General features: G+C 38.2%; 1 protein-coding gene across 29 annotated transcripts in view; it reads left to right on the top strand.

The window, feature by feature from the left end:
- Positions 1-23,358, top strand: part of macf1 (microtubule actin crosslinking factor 1) — a 437,138-nt gene that overhangs the window by 251,894 nt on the left and 161,886 nt on the right. For 26 of the 29 annotated variants that reach the window (XM_033045293.1, XM_033045299.1, XM_033045287.1 and 23 more), the window contains 9 exons: positions 1,491-1,684; positions 3,513-3,675; positions 4,175-4,258; positions 4,360-4,467; positions 4,591-4,689; positions 5,552-5,704; positions 7,643-7,731; positions 12,237-12,372; positions 17,040-22,181. In XM_033045293.1, coding sequence (XP_032901184.1) covers positions 1,491-1,684; positions 3,513-3,675; positions 4,175-4,258; positions 4,360-4,467; positions 4,591-4,689; positions 5,552-5,704; positions 7,643-7,731; positions 12,237-12,372; positions 17,040-22,181 — 6,168 coding nt within the window. The remainder of the gene's footprint in view (positions 1-1,490; positions 1,685-3,512; positions 3,676-4,174; positions 4,259-4,359; positions 4,468-4,590; positions 4,690-5,551; positions 5,705-7,642; positions 7,732-12,236; positions 12,373-17,039; positions 22,182-23,358) is intronic. The other 3 variants (XM_033045296.1, XM_033045292.1, XM_033045291.1) reach the window with 1 other exon arrangement.

The raw sequence follows: 23,358 nt of genomic DNA, 5'->3' as shown, positions 1-23,358 counted from the left end.
GATGCAGATGCGATTAAAAAGGAAAAGGACATCAGGAACTGGACATATTTGGTAGAGCAGATATGAGCAGAATATGATATTGTCATCAGTAATTTTAGAAATATTTCAAATGGAGTATGGTAGAATATATAAAAGTGTCTTATCAGAAGACCTTAAGCTACCTGATGAGAAACTAATAGTTAAAGCTGAATTGAGATGAAGTGCCAGGAGATAACTTGGCAGTGCCGTAAACAAGTGACTTGTGCCATTTCATACGGATTTGTGTTGGAACTTCTATTATTCATTGTACCAACAGTCTAGATGTTGGAAAACGAAACTATTCTCAAGTTCGCCAGTAAACATTCTTGAGCGGCATTGTAATCTCTAATAATGAGATGAAATGCTGTGGCAAGTGGATTGTGGCCATCGACTTTGAACTTGAGAAGTATAGATCAGTGCTGTATAAACAATGAACAGTTAAGTACAGAAGATGTGCAATGAGACTTGGTGGTGGTCAATGCTACATGGATCTGTAACGTTCACAGACAAGTACACTAGATATTCGACTGGACTGGATTGGAAGTGTCCATCTTACTGATGCCCGTTATCTCTATTATAATACATGGCTTCAGAGCCCCCAGCATCTTGTGCTTCAGTTATGTAAGGCATTGGGGAGATAACATCTGAAATATGTTTATAGTAATGAATGTGCTGGACATAGTTCAGAGAAGACTTGCTGTAACAATATCTGGATTGGACAGGTTGTCTTGTGTGGAAAGGTTGGGCAATCTAGAATGGAGTTTAGAAGAGCGAGCTTGGACTTGATTGAAATATAAGAACCTGAGGGATATTGACAAAGTAGATATGGAGAGAGTGTTTCCTCATGTAGACGAATCTAGAACCTGCTTCAGTGCTTACAAATAAAGAATGGCAGGTAAGGGGAATATTAATTTGAACACTCTTTCTCAGAGGATGTCAGAAGCATCGTTTTTGAATATTTGTAAGGTTGAAATAGATGGAGGCTTGATTCTCGAGGGGTGAAAAGTTGGGTGTGGGCAAAAATGCAAATTCATAATTATAATCAAAAAAAATAAAGAGCAGAACAGACTTGAGGAGCTGTGGCCTACTTTGTACCCCTGACGAGTGTTCCTTTTTGTATAAAAGAGCATTTGCAGAGATTAAGAAGGTATATTGGGCAGTGACTCATTGGGTATGGATAGATGTTGTCTCAAGAGCAAGTTTCATACAATCAGGTTGATGATAGCTGATCACAGTTTGAGAGCTGGTGAAATGGACACTTTTGTCAAAATAGATATATGTAAATCCAATACATGTGAGCATCAATATTTTAAACATGAAAGATTATTCATACATTTTATCCACTACGACCATTGCTTCTGAGCTTATTACGGAGGCCTAAATGAGGATAAACAACAGTGTATATACTTTTTTTAAATTGATATTTAAAATGTAGACTCTACAAATGAACCAGTAACTTATGCTACTTGCAGCAATGGCTTGGCGATGTGAAGGAGAAGCAGGAAGTGTTTTCCTCTTTGGAAGAGGAAATGCAACGAGCACAGGCGGTTTGCAAACATCTCTTTGAGCTACACAATGAGCGCAGCTTGGATTTGGAACGACATCAAGAGAAAGCGGTACAGCTGAAAGACCGATGGCGAAACATCCAAACACAGATCGAGACCAGGTCAGTCATCCACTTGATTCCATTTTTTTTTAAATTAGAATTTTTCGTTTTCGCTTTGAGGAAATCGTGATTTAAAAAATATATTCAGGTATTATTTTCCCCGAGTTGCTGAATTTATCTCTATTTGGCAATTCATCTTCAAGGCCTCTTATGGAAAGCTATTAGTTTGTCTCAGTTCGCTGCTTTCCATGTTGAAAAAATAATTTACCAGTCATTTGATTAGGATGCAGTGCACATGATAACAGATGTGCTTGAATTCTTGATAACGGAATGAACAAATTAAACAGAGCCCTTCAAAGGGAATGTACAATAAAACGTTTCTACATTGATTTCTTACTTTTTTCCCTTTTACTAAGTTTCTACTTTTCTAAAGGTCTTTTTGTTGAACCTGAATAGCAGAATGCGTTTCTACTATTCGGTGGCAAGCACAGTTCCCCGCATATCTTCACTGTATTATAACCAAGTATCTAACATAATCTTGCATTCTGACTTTTTATTATCTACACCTAACACTCTGGAATGACCACTTCCACCCCTTATCCTGTTTGCATTCCCATCAATTACTTCCAAATCTGCCCAATTTTCGAACTTAATGGTTTAAAGCTTGGAAGGAATTTGCACAACAAGCAGTGGCCTTTTACATGATTTCTCAGAAATTTTAAAGCAAATGTCGATATCCTATGAAGATTATTTCGTGCTATTTTAGTTTTCTGACTTAATAGGTGAGGGCGCTTCTCGCAATGATATCTATCTGACAGTCAGTTAGTGCTTTCATGCTGCAAGCTCATCTCTGCATATAGTTCATCACAATGTCACAAACAATGTCTGAACTACTTAACACAATCCTACAAGTCACAGAGTCATACTGCATGGAATCAGGCCCCTTGCCCATGGTGACCAAGATGCCCCATCTACACTCGTCCCAGCTTCCAGCATTTGGCCCATTTCCCCCTAAACCATTCTTATCCAAATTCCTATCCAAATGTCTTTTAAATGTTGTTATAGAACCTGCATCACTTCCCTCCGCTGGCAGTTCATGTCATACACCCACCACCCTCTGTGTGAAAAAAAACATAGCCCCCTCAGATTCCTATTAACTCTTTCCCTCTCACCTTAAACCTATGTCTTCTGGTTCTTGATTCCCCAATTCTGGGAAGAAGACTGTGCATTTATGTAATTATTCCCCTCCTGATCTTATCCACCTCTATAAGATCACCCTTAATCCTCCTGCGCTCCAAGGAATAAAGTCCTAACCTGCCCAACCTCTCCCTGCAGTTCAGGCCCTCAGGTCCTGGCAACATCCCCGTAAATTTTCCCTGCACTCTTTCCAGCTTAACAACGTCTCTCTTTTCAAGGATGACCAAAGGTATGTTGCAGTTTTATGTTGCAGTTTTAAATAACTTATCTTCTTTTTAGAATTGAAGAACTGCAGATGCTGGTTTACAAAAAGGGCACAAGTGCTGGAAGAACTCAGCGAGTTAGGCAGCATGAAACACAATCGCACATAACACTCCAGAGTACAGTTTAACCCGTGTTTTGTAAAGTTGCCTTCAAAGGTCAGACTTGTTTTCTATGCCCTGACCTCTGAGGCAAGAATGCTATTTGCCACCTTTGCCACCCATTTGATCCCGTGTTACCCGTTTGACCTGTGCGGCCAGATTCAGAGAGCTATGGCCTTGGACAGAGAGACCATGTGGTCCATTAATATTCTTTAGTGCCCTACCACTTACAATCCATGTCCTTCCCCTATAATGAACAATGAAGAGTAGGAGAGTTGACTATTACTCCATCCTAAGTCGCTTCACTCTGCTCTTTCTACACCATACAGAGAGTCTGAATTGGCGACCATCGAAGCATTGCTGAAGAATTACAGGGGCTGCCATCAGTCACTAATAGATTGGATTGAGGAAACCACTGCACAGCAAGGGAAGATGGAGCCAGGGAAGGCAGAAGATACAAAGATCCTCTCCGAACAGCTGAGTCAACAAATGGTAGGAAATATCTCATCTACTTGGTGTATCCATTGTAACAAGGAGATGCCTGAAATGTCGGATGGAACTGCAGATGCTGATTTACACCAAAGTTAGACACAAAATGCTGGAGTAACTCGTCTGGAGAAAAGGAATAGGGGATGCTTCGGGTTGAGACCTTTCTTCAGACCCCAGAATCTTCAGTCTGAAGTAAGGTCTTGACCCGAAACGCCACCTATTCCTTTACTCCTGACCCGCTGAATTACTCCAGCATTCTGCGACTATTTTCGATGCCTGAAGTGGCTGGCTAATATAAAATGCCCTATTTAAATAAAGCACTACCCCTTATTTGTATTTCACCTTGCACCCATGTTTACATGCCTTCAGATCCATCCTTGCTGTTGCATATTTTTTAACCTCTCGTTACCCAATATATTGCAGAAAACTAATAATGGTCCAGGAATTGTGAATCATGCAAAGTAGGCATTCCCTTAATTTCAATGTGTTTATTTCTGTTTAGGCTCTGGTTGCTGAAATAGAAAATAATCAAATCAAACTTGATGAATGCCAGAGTCTGTCTAAACAGTACTCTGCTGGTGTGAAGGTAAGCCTTCACATTTATTGGTTCAAATGTTTAAACAAAGTGAAGTGGTTTTCTTTTGAAAAGCAACAGGATTTAAAAACTGCCTCATTTGACTTGCCTAGGATTACGAACTGCAGTTGATGACCTACAGAGCCTTTGTTGAATCTCACCAAAAGTCACCCGTAAAACGCCGTAGAATGCATTCATCATCAGATGTCATAACCCAAGAGGTGAGAGAAGTTTGTTGAACATCACCAAGAATCTTTTTTTTTTTTCAGATACCTAAATTGTAAACTTAATAGCGAGTTTTGAAGTTTTTGTCAATATTTAGTAGCGTCTTATCCTTTCTATAGTTCATGGATCTCAGAACACAATACACCGCACTGGTGACTCTAACAACTCAACATGTGAAGTACATCAGTGATGCTTTGAGGCGGCTGGAAGAAGAGGAGGTAAGTGGGCTAAGAAATTAGGAAAGACTTTTAAAAAAGGATTTAAACAAACTTGGACACTAGTATATTTGAACTAGACTAAAACTATCTCTTTAAAAATTAATTATAGATACAATTTTGCTGCAGTTAGGAAATATATCCAAAGAGATTTTTGATTCCAAACAAAGGCACTGACTGTTTAACAAATACATTGGACGTGTGTGTGTGTGTGTCCATGTGTGTGTGCGTGTAAGTCTAATTTTTTCTGAACTAGTCTGAGTCATAGAACTATGAACATGGACAATGAGATGAATAGATCCTCTTTTGGGAGGGCAGGCGATTGATGGGTGAAGGGCCTCAATCACAGCTCCCAAAGTGAATGACACATCTGATCTGTTGCAGTTTACAAGTCCATCAGCAGAAAGGGGAGATATGATTCAGAAATGCACGGATATTTCAAGTTGTTCAGTGAGAACTTTAGAGCGTTTTGATTTGCTTTATGGATATTCAAAGCCATTCAATGACAACAAATATGCAACATTTGTATGTTACTTTTATATCACTTGGAGGAAGGATTACAGCCCATTGCATTTTTCGATCCATTCTTTGGGATCTGCAAAATTACAAAAGAGATGAAGTAACACAGTGGCACAAGCACAATGTAAATTGTGAAACTACAATCCAGATGTTACCACTTGACCCAGGGTAGCTAAACCACCTTGTTTAAAGGCTACCCACAAAGTTTCATCACCCTGCCCACACCCCAGAGCCCTGGGATATTTCTCTGTCGAGCATGTATTCTGTTGCATTTAACAAGTTGAACTGAGTGTGTTTAATCATCCTTTTCGGCAATGCATATTTTTCTTTATATTGCTGAGTTTAGAAAATTGTCGAGGAGGAAAAGCAGGAACATGTTGAAAAAATGAAGGAACTCTTAGGCTGGGTTTTGAACACGGATCAGATCCGAAAAAATAAGAATGTTTTACCAGAAACAGCGGGCCTGGAATCCATTGAGCAGTCATTCAGTGAGCAGCAGGTATGCAAACACCTATGTCTGGCTACGTGAATTATCGAGAGATAAAGTAAAACTGCATGGGATGAAAAGCTGGTGTTTCAACAGATAATCCTTCAAATGCATAACCAGATAGGGTAAAGGCAAGGTAATATTTCAAATGGAGAACATTTATCAGAATTATGGTCCCACTTCTCCACTCACTGGCTGCCAACCCATAAACATTGAAACTGAAAGGTTTTGGGTATCAATGTTCTCCCCTCAGTTTGTTTCAGCATGTGTACAGAGATAACTCTCATGGAGTTATATTGCATCTTATAGTCCAGTTAGTTGATTTTGTGTATCAAGCATTGCAAGTAATTTTTTTCCTCAATGTCTTCTTCGCAAAATATTTCAAATAGAGCAAACTAAAAGTACAACTCAGAAAATTCTTATTGCTTATTATTTTTTTCTCCGTGTGTAATATTTTACATTCAGCTTAAAAACAGTTTTCAACATATCAAAAACTGCTTGGCTGTCACCAGAACTGGCAATGCTTAGAGGTCAGATTTTAAGATGCACAAAAAGGACAGGGAAAGGAAGAGAATTAAACGAAGTCTGTGATCGGATGGGGGGCAGTAAGGATTCAAATGGACAGGGACGTGAAAGCACCGATTTAAAAATCTATAGGAGGTGTAATTGTGCAATAATAAGTTACTGAATACATGTAAAAGGAATTGGAATTAAAATGCTGGATTGACTGAGATATTTTAACTTTGTGTTCAATCTGGAAGGCTGTAGAAGATTTCAGTTGAGGTTAAGGCTCAGTTAAGGTTACTCTTAAGCTTATTTGGAACAATGTAGGGGGTCAAGAACAAGGAAGTCGGGAAGAGCGATAATTAAAATGACCAGTGACTGGAACACATGGCCATGCTCATGATCTGAACTGAAGCATTCCAATCCCCATGTGCCTTTTTATTTAGGCAGCGAATTTAAAACTGAAGTGAAAATAGTGCACGTAAATTACTGGTTTATATGAGAAGAATGATTGAGGTCAGAGATGACAGCAGAGGTGGAGATAAAAGAGAAAGTGAAATTAAAAATAAATAACGGCAAGTGTTGGAAATATGAAATAACAATAGAATATTGTAAATGATCAGCAACTTAGGCAGTATCTGTGTAGAATGAAAGGGAATTAGCATTTCAGATCAACAAAATAGCATGACTGGAGAATCTCAGCAAGGTGGAAGTCTGCCATTGGACTTCATCAACATTCCTGTGTTGCGGCCAGGAAAGTTGTTGGCCTGTAATTTTGGGACTTCCTTGATCACATGGGATTATTGAACATTGGCACCTGCACAAAGAAATGTCAGCATTCCATGCAGAACTGGCAGCATTTCCCTCCCAAATCCAGGCTATTTTCAGTTATCTTAATATTTAGCTTTATTGTTGTTCCTTTTCCCTCAAAGTTAAGTAAATACTTTGTTTTGTTTCTAGTGTTTAAAAAAAAAAAAGACAACTTTTTAAACTGATTCTAGGCATATGCAGTTTTGCATTTTTATTGTTAATTTGACATAGTATTGTTCTTTCAATGAAAAAATCTGAAACCATACCAGATTCATACACCAATTTTACTTGTTTTATTGCCTTCCTGCCAAATATAATATTTAGTTATGCAACATTTACATGTATTCTATGAGCTATGTACTTTTCATTAAAATTGAAAGATGAAAAGAGTGATTATTTTGATAGGAGATGTTCTTGTTTTCTGAGCCATGATGAATGTAATTAAATTGACGTGAAGTATATTTACCTGTGTTGAGCGAGCATATGCAAGCAATTTCTATGAAGATTAGTGCATGTTCTACAAACTATGTAGCCACATCTGTGCTAAGTTAACAACTTTGTTGGAAGACATGTCTATGTGGAAGAAAGTCAACAAAGTGCAGAAATGGAGCCTCAAAATGTTTATTAATGTTGTAGGTAATCACTGAAGAACTCAATGCCAAGAAAGACCATGTAGCAGAGGCAATCAAAACGACACAGATTTTTCTTGCCAAACATGGAAACAGGTTGGTGTTTTTTATTATGTATTCATGTTAAATCATCAGTTGATACCCTGACAATACATCACTAAAATAACACAGCTGGGATTGGAAAATATCTGTTTCCCTCGTAATTATATATTGGAAAATGGTATGGAAAAAGGTAGGGAAAATGAAAGAGCATCAGTTGAAATTCCTGTGCATAATAATTCTTGTAATGGAATTTCTATTGTTTTCCTTGATTTCTCTGCCCAGTAAAATATGTTTTCAGCATTGGTGCCACTATGACAATCACAATTGATTTTGACAGCTCTACATTTGATGCCAGCACCATAAGTAAGACCGCAGAATTATAGATGACCCTTTCAATGGTGGCACATGTGACAGTCTCTTGTTTTCAAAATTGGCTCATTTAGAATTGAACCAAAACACAGTCTGTGAAACGGCATCATTACGGTCTGATGACTGCTTATCATCATTTCATCAGTGGAAGAAAGCCAGACAATAACGTTTTCAACATTAACATAAATGGAGTAACTACATTTACCATTTTACTCAATCATTCAATTAGTGATGCGCATGCAGGAAACAGTAATCTATAGTTTGACCAGAAGAAAAAAAAGTGAACGCATGCATTTTTTTGCACATGATTATCATTTGCATTATAAAATGGCATCTGCCTTTACAGAGGTTTGATCTACTTATTTAGAACATAAGGGAGTGCAGATGCTGGTTTACAAAGTGCTGGTGTAACTCAGCCGGCCAGGCAGCATCTCCGGACATGAACAGGCTTTGTTTCAACAATGGACCATTCTTGACTGATTGTAGTGGGGAGTCAAAGCTGGAAGAGAGGTGGAGGCAGCATAGAGCCAGGCAAGTGGTAGTTGACAAATGGCTATGAGGTAAGGAGAGAGGAAGCATGAAATGTGATGCCAGTGGAGGGGTATAGGCAGAAGTGGATGGGGGACACGATTATAGGAGCACATCCAGGACCATTCACATCCAAGTCATTAATGTATGCAGCAAACAGCAAGTGTCCCAGCACTAATCTCTATGAAACATTGGTCTCTTAATATTAAAGCTTACTCTGGATACAATTTGCACCTTGGCTTGTTTCTCATGGGCTGTACATTTTTGGACCAGCCTTCCATTTGAGACCTGGTCAGAGGCCTCACAGACATCCATGTAAACCACATCAACCACATTGTCCTTATATTTAGTTACTCTTTAAAATAAATCTAGTAAAATTATACCGGCAGGATCGCCCACCATCAAATTTGTGCTGATGATCCCAGATCATTTCTTACCTATTTCGGACAGCTGCAGGCTGGGCAGCCATACTCGACGGCGCCCCCTCTGTATGTAATCTACTCTTGAAACAGGTCAATGGACAAAGGACATTTATTATGTGATTTATTATGTGACAATAAATGTCCTTTGTCCTTTGACCTGTTTCAAGAGTAGATTATTCCTCGTCCTCAGGATATTTTCCAATAAATGTTGACATTGTTAATGCACCTAATTAGGTGCAGAATCTGCATGTTAACCTTTTGCAAATTGTGCACAAGGACATCCATATCCCTCTGCATCTGAGCTGTGGGGTCTCTCACTGAGTAGACAATGTGCTATTTTTTTTTAAAGGACATTAACATTTTCCCACATACTCGATATGCCAGATCTTTACCCACCCACTCGCCTAATTCCCTTTGAAATGCAAGGGACCAGATGCTGACGTGCAAAATAAAGACACAAAGTGCTGGAGTAACTCAGCGGGTCAGGCAGCATGTCTGGCGCTGCGTGATCTGCTGAGTTACTCCAGCACTTTGTGTCTTTCTTTAGCTTATATTTATTTGTGTCTTCCTCACAACCTAGTTTTCTGCCTGTTTTTGTCATTGATACATTCTGCATCCCTACATTCAGTGCCTTCATTCACAGCATTTATATAAATATTTAAACGTTGAGGCCCCAGCACCAATTCCTGTTCCAATCCATGCACCTCATGCTCACATTTTGCTAGACAGAAAAAGACCCATTTATGCCTACCCTGTTTCTTTTCCACTAACCAATATTCTACCATATGTTTAGTTTAGTTTATTGTTATCACATCTACCAATGTACATTGAAAATCTTTTTGTTGCGTGCTACCCAGACAAATAAATTACTATACATGATTACGTCTAAAGTATGCAGATAGAGGATAAAGGGTACAACATTTAGTGCAAGACAAGTTGCCTGATAACAGTTGGGAACAGTTGCCTGATATCTCCTATTCCATGAGCTTAGATTAACTGTAGTAACCTTTGAGGAAGGTACTTTACTTGAAAGAGCTCCAGTAAATTGGTCAAACATGATTCTCTTTTCACAAAATCATGACGACTATAGCTTATCTTCTTGAATTTACTCAACATCCTGTTATGAAGTTTTAATAAAAAGCTTCTTATGTTTGCTCTGAAACATGTGTTAAATTAAATGGTTTGTCATTTCTGCGTTTGGTTTCCATCTCTTTTTTTTTTTAAATCAAAAAAAAATCAGATTGCATTTATCTTTTCCAATCTGCTCCAAATCAATTTTGGAAAATTAACATCAACACATCAGTTACTCCAGCACTTTGTGCCCAGCTGTGGAATTAACCTGGTAAAAAATGGAGGCAGTTGACTCATGATTTTCACATAACTGGTCATTTTTAAAAACATTGGAAGAAAATCCTAGTCATAATATCTACGCAAAAGAACAAAGGAAAATGTGCTGATCATGTCAATTCTGTTCAACCATTTAATCAAATACTGTGCCCTCCATAATGTTTGCGACAAAGACCCATCATTTATTTATTTGCCTCTGTACTCCACAATTTGAGATTTGTAATAGAAAAAAATCACATGTGGTTAAAGTGCACATTGTCAGATTTTAATAAAGGCCATTTTTATACATTTTGGTTTCACCATGTAGAAATTACAGCAATGTTTATACATAGTACCCCCATTTCAGGGTACCATAATGTTTGGGACACAGCAATGTCATGTAAATGAAAGTAGTCATGTTTAGTATTTTGTTGCATATCCTTTCCATGCAATGACTGCTTGAAGTCTGCGATTCATGGACATCACCAGTTGCTGGGTGCCTTCTCTGGTGATGCTCTTCCAGACCTGTATTGCAGCCATCTTTAGCTTATGCTTGTTTTGGGGCTAGTCCCCTTCAGTTTTCTCTTCAGTATATAAAAGTCTTGCTCAATTGGGTTTGGATCAGGTAATTGACTTGGCCACTCAACAATTGACCATTTTTAGCTTTGAAAAACTCCTTAGTTGCTTTAGCAGTATGTTTGGGATCAATGTCTTGCTGTAGAATGAACCGCCGGCCAGTGAGTTCTGAGGCATTTGTTTGAACTTGAGCAGATAGGATGTGTCTATACACTTTGGAATTCATTATGCTACTACCATCAGCAGTTGTATCATCAATGAAGATAAGTGAGCCAGTACCTTCAGCAGCCATACATGCCCAGGCCATAACATCCCCATCACCATGTTTCACAAATGAGGTGGTATGCTTTGGATCTTGGGCAGTTCCTTCTCTCCTCCATACTTTGCTATTGCCAATAAGTCAATCTTCATCTCATCTGTCCACAAGACCTTTTTCCAGAACTGTGATTGCTCTTTTAAGTACTGCTTGGCAAACTGTAACCCGGCCATCCTATTTTTGCAGATAACTAATGGTTTGCATCTTGCAGTGTAGCCTCTGTATTTCTGGTCATGAAGTCTTCTATGGACATTGGTCATTGACAAATCCACACCTGAATTTTTCTTTATCATAGAGAGAATTCTTCTGTCATCAGCTGTGGAGTTCTTCCTTGTCCTGCCAGTCCCTTTGTGATTAGTAAGCTCACCAGTGCTTTCTTTCTTCTGAATTAACTCTTTCCAAACAGTTGATTTTGGTAAGCCTAAGGTTTGGCTGATGCCTCTAACAGTTTTATTCTTGTTTCTCAGTCTCATAATGGCTTCTTTGACTTTCATTGGCACAACTTTGGTCCTCTTGTTTAAAAACAGCAATGAAAGTTTCCAAAGGTGATGGAAAGACTGGAGGAAAGACTAGGTGCTGAGAGCTCTCTTATACCTGCATTAAGGAGGCAATTAAACACACCTGTGCAATTACAAACACCTATGAAGCCATGTGTCCCAAACATTATGATGCCCTGAAATGGGGGGACTATGTATAAACACAGCTGTAATTTCTACATGGTGAAACCAAAATATATAAAATACCCTTTAATAAAATCTGACAATGTGCACTTTAACCACATGTGATTTTTTTTTTTCTATTACAAATCTCAAATTATGGAGTGCAGAGGCAAATGAATAAATGGTGGGTCTTTGTCCCAAACATTATGGAGTGCACTGTAGAATTTAAGAAAGAAACACATTTTGGAAAAATTCTGTTTTAATAGTTAAGAATCTGATTTCCTTTCACCTTTCTTTTCCTTTCCCCTTTACCGGTCCCTTGACCATCTTAATTTATAAATATTGAACTGTTTGGCTTCACAGAATATCTCCAGAAGAACAGCAACAGGTGACATCGCAGTTGAACACACTGAAGGAAACCTATGGTAAACTGTGTGACGAGTCTGCAGCAGAGCTCCAGCAACTACAAAACAAGCTCACTCACGAAGTGCAACGAAAGGTACACTTTGGAGGACTAGGACATTGCCAGAAGTTAATATTTTCAATGTTTTTATCATATCAATGTTTTGACAATTTGACCTGCATGAATCAATGTATGAATGCAATTGTGAATGTATGAACATAAATTACACTGCATGGAATGTTTTACCTGTAATAGCACGAACTTCATTACTTATACATCAGACTACTCATCACTTGAAAACAATGTTTCGTTTCTCAGCCAATTATCTCCAATTCAATCTGCTGCATTTTAGGGTAAATTGTTTATGCTTTGCCTCGCCAAGACGCATGCACAAGTGTGTGCTTAATATATTGTGAGGATTTAAACAAGGTAATCACTAAGCTTATCCGACTTGGAATATAAATATTCATATTTCAAAAATCTGTGATCAAATAGTCTTATTTGAGTAAAAGATGAAAGACAATTTTGCTATTTCCTTTCAAGTCTTGGGGTGTTTTACATGGAGCCAGATACATTTGAAGTGTAAATCATAAAACTGCAGATACTGGATATATGAAATATAAGCAAAGAATGCTGGCAGCATTCAGCATGTCAAGATGAGCCTGACCTGCTGATAGGTTCCAACATTTTCTGTTTATACATCTATTTTCTCATGAGCTAATTTATGCACGAGATGCTGTAAGAAGCAACATTAAATTGTGTTGATTGTTTCCGTGATGGAATTTTTTCTGCTTTTTCTTTGATTTGTGCCCTGGAATCTTTTGCGTTCACCCAAGATGAGAGAATTGGATCCTAGTTTTATGGTTTAATCCAAATTTTTTGAGTAATGCAGAGCATATCATATAAATCACCCAATGAGAAGACGATGCATTGCCTGAGAAACATATTCTGAATTTGCTGAGACTTCATGTTCATTTTATATTACTTCATCAGCCCATGACTGTGTGTTGTGTGTGTGTACCTGGTGTAAATCAGTAAGTTTCCTTGTCCTTGTTTTCTGAAATTTCTTTGTCCGATCATCTAGGACAAACATATATATGTGTGTGTGTGATATATATATATATTATATATATATATATATAATGTTGCCTGTACACAGTGATGCACTGTGAAATGGCAAATATAATTTAGATTTTAATGTGATCACACCACAAATTTATTGATCTATTTCAGTATCTTTTAAAGGCTTTTGGTTATTTATCGCAAATCAATTTATCTTCTAACCTGCCTTGTCTGTATTATTCAGGCAAAAGGTAAATGTGTATTTTATGTCTTTTATGCTTCACTGTGGAAGGGAACCCATGTTTGAAGTGTGGTATAACTTTTGCTTGCTGTAAACAGCATAGTGCGATCATTATCAATTATGAATTTCCATGACCAGTTGAGCATGATGTGTCACTATGAATTGTGAATAAATATGTCAAATTAACCAGCATCCTTGCTTACAACTCAAAAACTAACCATTCTCAAATAGAAGATGGATTAAAATTTGATATCAAATATCCCTATAAACGGCGCATGCTGGACCTAACAACAAGCTTACACTGTGTGTGTGATACTGCTGAAATACTCGCATTAGCTCTGCTTTGCCACTGGCAAGCCGCCATTGCTGGTAAGTAAATGTTTTTGTCTTCTTCTGTACTAAATGTGTTATATTAAATCTTCGTTATGTTTCTGTATTTGTCCTTCATGACTCTAACTCCAATTAAAATATTAGACAATAATGAACAAAACAAAACTCATAATAAACGTCAAACATCTTTGATCTGAGTTTCAATGGAGCTGCAAATCCATCATATCCAAAAAGGAACATTTAACTTCCATGTTGTTGCTCGAATTAACTACAAAAATGCCCCCCTAAAAGCCTTCAGGCAAGTCTACACTTAATGACGATCTCCCCTCCCATCCATTAGAGCGGGCAGCAATATCACATGTCTAGAATTGGAGGAAATCCCAGTGCTCTCTCACAAGGTGGTCAACAAAATCAGTGTATGCAAGGAGAAGGAGCAGGTTAAGTGTTTATCTTCTGGTTCAGGAATTATCAAACATAGAACTCTACAGCATAGACCCTTCAGCCCACAATTTTTGTGCCGAACATGATGCCAAGTTAAACTGATCTCATCTGTCTGCACATGATCCATAAAACCTCTATTCCCTGCACTTACATGTGCCTATCTGAAAGCCTCTTAAACACCACTATCGTATCTGCTTCCACCACCGCCTCTGGAGGTGTGTTACAGGCCCCCACTACTCTCAAGAGTAAAAACTTGCCCTGCAAATCTCTATTAAACTTTCCCCCTCTCACCTTCTAGCTGTGCTATCTAGTGTTGGACATCTCCACCCTGAGAAAAAGGTTCTGACTGTATCCTATTATTGCCTCTCACAATTTCTATATACCGTACTCTATCTCCAACACTCCACAGAAAACAATCCATGTCTATCCAACCCCTTTATTGTTTTGTAAATTAAATAAAATTAAAAAGGGATGGGGAACAAATAATGGAACATTTTCATGTGCACAGTATAAGTTCTGTTACAGAAATCTAATTATGAAACGATTGAAATCATGTACAATGCTATAAAAAACAAATACACTAATCCAGTTCACTCACTGAACTAGATAGGTTAACATTCCTAACGCAATATGTAACTATCCATGTGAAATTTAAAATATATAGAAGTCTATTGTTTAGTCTGTAGAAATAAATGAAATTCAGTCCATAGACCAGGAGAAAACAAGATCTGATTTCTTACCTTATCTCCTTTCCGTCCTGTTAATGACTTGAAACATCAGAATTCAGCAGAACCATTTGTGAGCGCAGCTTTAAAGCTGTCCTAAGTAGCAGATGTTACGAAAAATGTTGTGAAATTCGAGATGCTTTGTATTTTGATAGCGATCTGGATTTCTTTTTGAAAGGGTGAGCCTGCGTTAAATAGGCAGTTCTGAAAAGAGTACCACATTTCACACAATCTGTTTCTGCTGTCTAAAACTAATACCCATAATATTTCAGGAAGTCTTTAAACAACTATGAATTCAAAGATTTACATATTTTACAAAAGTGCAGACATTTTACTAAGCATTTGTCTGTACAATATCATCTTTATGTTTGCTGTGTTGCTTGCTTTTTTTGTGCAAAATGTTATGCTTACTTTATTTCTGTCCCATGATACCACAAGCTCAGAGGTAATGCAGAAATCATTCATTCTATTGTACGCTGTCTGATATCTGTGAATAATATGTCTGGTTCTTGAATTCCTTCACAGTTTTTTAAAGGCCTACACTGTCATTACTGTGTGCATGACATCTTAGTTTAGAAGTTTGCTACATTAATCATAAAAGGAAAATGTATAATTTTGCAGTCAGTGCAGCTTGACATATATTGTAAATGATGGCTCCTGTTAAGAGAGAGGGCCATTATTGCTATAAATATAATTGTCCCATAGATCCTGCCACAGAGGCAGCACAGGCCAAGCCAATGGTTTTTTTAAGGTGGAGATTGATTTTTGTTGATCAGTAAGGGTGTCAGGGGTTAAGGGGAGAAGGCAGAAGAATGGGGTTGAGAGGGAAAGATAGATCGGCCATGATTGAAAGCCAGATGGGCCGAATGGCCTAATTCTGCTCCTAGAACATATGAACATGGTTATCAGAAACCAAGATTATTTGTTCCACATTTGTTCCAAATGACATTCTTCCAATTATTTCTAAAAGGTGTGATTTCTTATAGCTTTAATATATTGCAATATGAGCAAAAATGTTTTTCAAAGTAGTCAGTTAAGTTTTCAAATGCAATGAAGGATGTCTATTCAAAAATAGCTTTGAAGGGCAACAGTATAAATACTTGAGAGAAAACAAAATTATATTGAAAGGATGCCGGAAAAATACTGGGCAGTGAGACAATTACATTTCTTTTGAAAAGAACTGGCTCTGGTTCAAAGAGCTGAATGGCTACGGCCTCTTTGCCAGGTTATTTTGCGATCCTCTTTTATGTTAATAGTCACGTTATGTATCTGGAGGTACACAATTATATCCATAATTTCTAAGTGTCCTACGAATACATAAACATTTAAAGGGATGAAATAGCACCAGGGTTAATTCGATGTTGTACCAGTTCAGGGAGGTCTGCACATAATGCCCCATTGACATGCATTGATGCACATTCATTTCTTGCATGAGTCTGTTTTCAAGGCTGTATAAAAGCTGGCACAGAGCTATTCAACATCAGTTAATTAACTGGAGATTAGCGAGAAGATGGTGTGAATTTATTACTTTGCAGTGGAAATGTCATGCCAAATTCAAAACTGCAAGTGTAAAATTGATGCAAATGGTACATTTGGCACCGCAATAAGGAAATTGATTGAACACTTTTTGACAAGGTCATGCAAATGAAAGTGATTGACAATTGTAAACCAGTTAAAAACCAAATTCATTAATTATAACTTTTTTTCCTAAACTACAATTCTGAGGCCTATTTATTTATTTTGCCTCTCCATCCCCATATTTAGTAATTATGTATAGATAATTACAGTATGTTTTTCACTGTACATCTATTAATAAACCTAAACCTTAAACCTATTCTGTTGAGAACAGTTCAGAAAAAAAAACTAATGTTAGTAGAATTATATGTTTATATTTTACAAGTATGTTTGCAGATTTATCGGTTGCTGTAAGTTCAGAGACTTAACTTGTGATTTACATTTTCCAGGGGAATGAAACAATTGCAGGTGTGATTGACCTGGGAACAGTAGAAATCTTTTCAATTTTCCGTGCCATGCAGAAGGGTTTTATAGACCAAGACACAGGCCTTGCCCTGCTTCAGATTCAAGTGATTAATTCTGGCCTCCTTATTCCTGAAACCGGTGAATTCCTGACGGTTGAACAAGCTTTAGAAAGAGGTGCGATAGATAATCAAACAGCTAAATCCTTGAAAGAGCTGCAAGCTGCCGCACAGCTCTTGAAAAGCACCGATTTTAAAAGCAATAAACTTCTTCCTGTGGCTGCTGCTGTTGAAGAGAAAAAAATTGAAGAGAATGTGGGACTGAAGATTTTGGAGATCCAGCTTAACTGTGGCTTTGGAAACTTACCACCAACTGAAGCTGTGGATCTAGAGAAAGCTTTCCAACTGGGCCTGATCAGTGCTTCCCTCCACTCGAAGATGAAGGCTAGACAAAGAGTACAGAAAGGTTTGATTGATCCTAACACAGGAGAAAAGCTTGGACTGCCAGAACTGATACAGCGATGCATTGTAGATAAAGAAAGTGGATTAACTTTATTTCCAATAAAGCAGCTTGCCGGTGGGATGATATGTCTGAAATCTGGAAGGAAGGTCAGCTTATTCCGTGCTATCCAAGAAGGCTTGATAGACCAACAGGTGATGGTCAGACTTTTAGAGACCCAATTATTTGCAGGTGGCATCGTAGACCCGCGAACAGGGCACCGTCTAACAGTGGATGAAGCAGTGAGACATAATCTCATCGATCACAATATAGCTTGTTCCATATTAATTCGTCAAATCCAGACGGGCGGTATTATCGATCCTGTCTCAGCTCAGCGATTGACTCTGGATGAGGCTGTACAACGGGGTTTGATGAGTCCGAGAAGCGCATTGGTTGTATTGGAGTCACAGCTGTCCTTTAAGGGACTGCTGTGGCCAAATTCTGGTGAAGTCCTTCCCGTGGCCACTGCAGTGCAACAGGGTCTTGTCTCCATTGATCTTGCACACGCATTCCTGAAGAAGAGACCCACCATATCTGAACTTTTTTGCCCTGAAACCACTGAGGTACTGTCTTGGGAAGAATCAATTGAGCAAGGAATTTTAGACGACAAAGCAGCTGAAGTATTGAAGTCAATTCGTATTCCAGATACGATGCCAAATATGAAAGAGCCTGGTTTTCCAATTGTAGACAGATTGAACTGGAGGACGGCTGGTGGAACAATGCCAAATTCCAGTTTGAAGTCCCTGGTTGCTGACAACAATACACCAGTCTCACATAGTCAAATAGTGGAAGAAAGGCTATTGTCTTTCTTAATGGCACAAAGTTATATGAATGTGCATAATGGTAACAGATTGCTTTTGATTGATGCCAAGTTGAATGACATCACTAAAGAATTCATAAGAGCAAGAGTAAACACTGCAGTTGTGAAAAGTATAAAAACGTTGGAAGAATGCAATAAAGAATATGATACCACCACAAATTATGCTGAATTATACCATCCAGTGACGCTAACAGTAAAACAAAATGACAGCTCTAAAGCAAGTGATAAGATAGAAGCTGGTTATGGAATGTATGAAAGACAATCGGATGGATGGATTAAGGAAATTAGAAACAGTGAGGAAATGCCTTTAAAGAAGAATGTGGATTTTCCAGCCTCTGAAGAAAAAACATATAAGACTGAAATCTGTTGCAAGGATATTGTGACTAATGAACAACAAGCAGTTGGAAAGGAACTGGACACAATGGAATATGAAAATGGTCAAAAAGAAAGACTGAAAATACTGCCCGGAAAATCTAAATTTGAAAGTGTAATTAGTGTAAAATCAAATGTTGCTGAAAAATCTACAAAAGGATCACAGAAAGCAAATATGTCTAGCATAGTTACTGAAACTTCTCATTATACAATAAGTGATGTAAAAATTCAATCCACTTCACAGGATCAAGTCGACAATAAATGCTTTGAGGAAGAAGCCATTGTTTTGCAGACAGTTGAAGCGATCCATCTGCCAGACTCTCAAATTACTTCAACCAGTTCAGTTGTAGGTTTTCCAGCATCAGCAGTTCACGGGTCATTGAAAGAGACTCAGTGTGGTGTAATACTAAATAATGGAGCCAAAGCTGTCGTAAGCGTTAGCAGGACTGGACCAACATTGTGTGATATTAAAAATGGAATTGGCCAAGGCAATGTGAAAGGGTCCTTAAAAGGGAACATTGCAGAATTGCATAGTGGTGAGCAAAATCCTGAACTAAATGATCCTGCAAAATATTTCCAATGGCAGGAATTGCCAATAATGTCAGAGCCAAGAGAAGACTATTTGGATGATGAATCCACTTTAAATGTTCTGATTGACCAGCTTCAAAATGGTGGTGTCGTTGATGAACAGACAGGCCAGAGACTAGCACTGAATGAAGCCGTAACCAAGGGAGTGCTTCCAAGCCACACTGCCCTCAAACTAGTTGAAAAACTGTCCATCTTCGGTGGTTTCTTTGATCCACAGACGTGTGAAACTGTGACGGTGGCTGAGGCAGTGGACGAGGGTCTGGTGAATGAACAGATGATTCGGAAGATCTTGAACTCTGAGAAAGTTATCTGTGGGGTCATCACTCCAGGTTGCACTGCTGTGCGTTCAGTCAAGGATGCAGCTGAAGTAGGCCTTCTGGATCAAGAAACTGCAGCAAGAGTCCTGGAGGGACAAGTCATTTCTGGTGGGATCGTCGACTTAAAACGAGGCAAACAGTTATCAGTGACTCTCGCATCAAAAATGGGCTTAGTGGACCATGCCCATCGGGGTAATTTGATCAAGCTAGAAAAGGCTACAAAGGGAAGAGAATCGGATGAAAACACAAAACTACGCATGATTTCTTTACAAATGGAAATGAATGGCATAGTGGACCCACAAACAAAAGAATGCATAACAGCTGTTGAAGCAAGAAAGAGGGGAATCATTGATAAGGAAGCCATGCTTAACATTTTGAAAAAGCAGGTGGCCTTTGGGGGAATTAATCATCACCTGTCAGGAATGAGACTTTCCGTGACAGATGCTGTTAAATGCGGGCTCGTTGATCAGGATATAGCAAGCGAATTGATTGAAGTGGAGAAAGCTTGTCATCATGCATATATCCACCCAAAGACTATAGAGTCAATTAATTTATCTGATGCAGCATCATTAGATCTAGAGGACACTCCATTTGCTTTCAAAACTAAAGAAACTCAAGCCTGGAGTAGAAGCCTTAAGGAGCCGGTAGCTTCAGAAAATCTGACATTAACACAAGGTACTAATCAAGGAAGAACATCTGCACTGACAAAAGCAATGTCCTCTGAGCAGCATCGAGGAATTGTAGATCCTCAGCAGTGTAGGATAATACCTTACTCTGAGCTAATTAAAAAAGGAAAAATAGACTTGGAATCGGGCCAGAGATATATGGAAGCCAGATATTTCACAGGTATCCGAGATGAACTAACAGGCAAGAACTTAACACTTGCTGAAGCAGCAAAAACGAGGCAAGTGGACCCAGTCGCTGCCATGAGACTGCTGCAAGCCCAGGCTGACAGTGGTGGGATTGTAGACACTACCACTGGTGACAGGATGTCACTGCAAAAAGCTGCACAATGTGAGCTACTAGATGATGATATGTTTGAGATTATTGTCATGAATCAGCTTTTGGATGGAGGAGTAATTGATCCACTCACTGGAGAAAGAGTTCCACTCCTTCAAGCGGTTGACAATGGTCTGATAAGCCATAAAATGGCTGAAGAAATCCAGTCCAATGTCGGATCGACTGGTGAATATTCTGATCCTGACCTGGGCACTAATATAGAGATGGAAAAATTCATTACGCCATTTGTACCAAGTACATCTTTCGACGGGACACTTTCAAACGAAGGGAGTCAGATATTACCTCCAAGAATGGAGAAGGGCACCCATTTGAAGATTAGGGATGAAAATCCAGTTATCAGTTATAAAAACAAAGTGCCTAATTCTCATGACAACCCAGAGTCTCTATCATCTGGTCTACTGGTAGAAAAAACACCTGTGACAAAGAATTCACTATCCCTGAAGTCTGTTGATATGAAATATGTAGTATGTCAGAACAAAGAAAAAATTGATATCCCCACTATGTTAGCCCCTGAAGAATTGGTGTATATGGACAGAGAAACAAACATAAGCAATGTGGGACGAATGGTTGAGGAGGAAATGGAACTTGATAATTATTCAAAGGATGGCTTCGACGTTATGGCGAATGTGCAAGATGTTACGAGTTTGGAAAGAACTGATGAAAGGATCTTTGTGAAAAGAAAGAAGGATCATTCTGCTGATGAAAAACAAATGGTGATTTCTCACGATGTGATGGATGAGAGTGATCAAGGCATTAATTTGACAATGGATTGTGGAATGAACGAATTCAAGTTAGATGCAGGGAAACATACACTGTTAAGTAGGAAAGGACTTCCCGATTACTTACTGAAGGAAAGTGAGGAAATGGCTAATCAAACAATAAACGAAGAAAGTTTAGGAGGGAGCATGTCGAAAAATAAGGATGATGGAAGGATGCTTTTAAAACAAATAAAGGAGACCATTGCAAGATCAATTCACGAAGGTTCAGGTGAATTGCAGTCATTTGTTGAAATGGTCCAACATGTTGGATGTGATGAAGAACCAGACGGTAAAGCAAGGGAACTGGACAATGTAACTGAAGATGGAGAATCAGCAGGTAAAATGTCAGAAGATGAAAATAAACTTTCAACTGTTAGTGAGCGGAATGTGTTGGTGATGCCTATAAAAAGGTCTGATGACAGTGAAAACATGGCAATGCTTTCAGAAGGCAGACAACCAAATGCCAAATCCAGAGATGTAGTCGACTTGAGGATAAATGAAAGATGTGAACCAATAAAAGTTGCAGAAGAACAAAGAAAAAATGAATTGACAGAATGTATCCAGCCAATCTTGGACAAAAAATTGAACTCTAATTTTGGAGAGGAGAATAAAAGCACCCCGATGATGATAAACGAAGACTTCCTGCAGAAACAGATTGATGAACCAACATTTATGGTCTTGAATGAACAAGGACGGATTATCAACAAAGATACTGAAAATGTTAAGGACAAACAAGAAGTAATAACTGAAATACAGGTAAGCATATTGGATCATTCTTCTTTAAACATTAGAATTATTTTTATATTTCTGTCTTTTCACATCCTTTGATTGCTTTGACCCAATTGATAGGGCAGAGGATTTCCTTGAATGCTGTTATGTACCAGTCTCTGCAGGTATACAGCAGTGGTCTGGTACAACTTTCCCCTTTTGAAAGCCTGTTTCCAAACTTGATGTTGAGCATTCTTGTCAATGTTGTTCAGTCAAGTTGGGGACAGGTGATGGAAAAAGACAATTGATGGGATAACTGACTGTTCCAAGGTCCAAGGTCATTACAATTTAATGACATGCTGCAGTGTTGCATTTCCTTAACCCATGCATTAGTTTCAAATATTTAGGAAATAATTAGGAAATACTGGTACCCCAAGAACAAAATTTAAATTGATCATCAATGTAGCATTGAGAATGGAATGAAAGCATTAATGTTTCATTTTCAAGGTATTGTAAATAAAGACTAACAAAGACATTTGAAATGAGATCTCTATCTGCCATGAATAAAGATGAACTTTATCTTTACTATTGACCTTGAAAAGTGACATTTTGTAAACCATTGTTAACGGCTTAAAAATGCTTACTTAATTTTGGGAAATTGTTACTCTAATCTGCACAGGCAGAATTCAGTTAAAACGGAAATCCAAGAAAAGGCCAAATTTTGGTGTTTTTTTTTCACCTTCTCATTTGCATTCTTGTATTTAAGATGACCCAATTGAGTGTTGCTCTTTACTCATAGATCAGTAGCATTGCAAGTGAAATAGCCATTAGAGACTGACTTGAGATTCAGTATATGCTTGTGGGGGGGGTAACTTTGATTCTTCTAACAAATTCTGCATCAAGACAGCTGTTTGATCTCTTCTATATTTGAAATCGAGCAAAAGTTACTCTGAATTATTTCATCTGTTGTTTACTGCATATAATTCTACAGCCTAAAACCATGTTATCTCTAGAGATTAGTTAGTTGGAAAGCAAGTAGATTGCTGGGGAATGATTTGGTTCAGGTTGGAGGATAGAATTGAAGAATAAAGAAATCCAAATTAATGTAAGTGTATTTTAGACTTTGCGAATGTCTCCAATTAATAGCTCAAACAACAACTTCAAAGAGCCTACACAGGCATGATTATCTGAATGGTAGCCTCCTGTGCTATAAGATCCTCTAATC

This window comes from Amblyraja radiata, chromosome 27 (genome assembly GCF_010909765.2).
Source record: "Amblyraja radiata isolate CabotCenter1 chromosome 27, sAmbRad1.1.pri, whole genome shotgun sequence".
Taxonomy (NCBI): Eukaryota; Metazoa; Chordata; class Chondrichthyes; order Rajiformes; family Rajidae; genus Amblyraja; species Amblyraja radiata.
The sequence above is the reverse complement of the archived record's forward strand: the minus strand, read 5'-3'. Positions and strand labels throughout refer to the sequence as shown.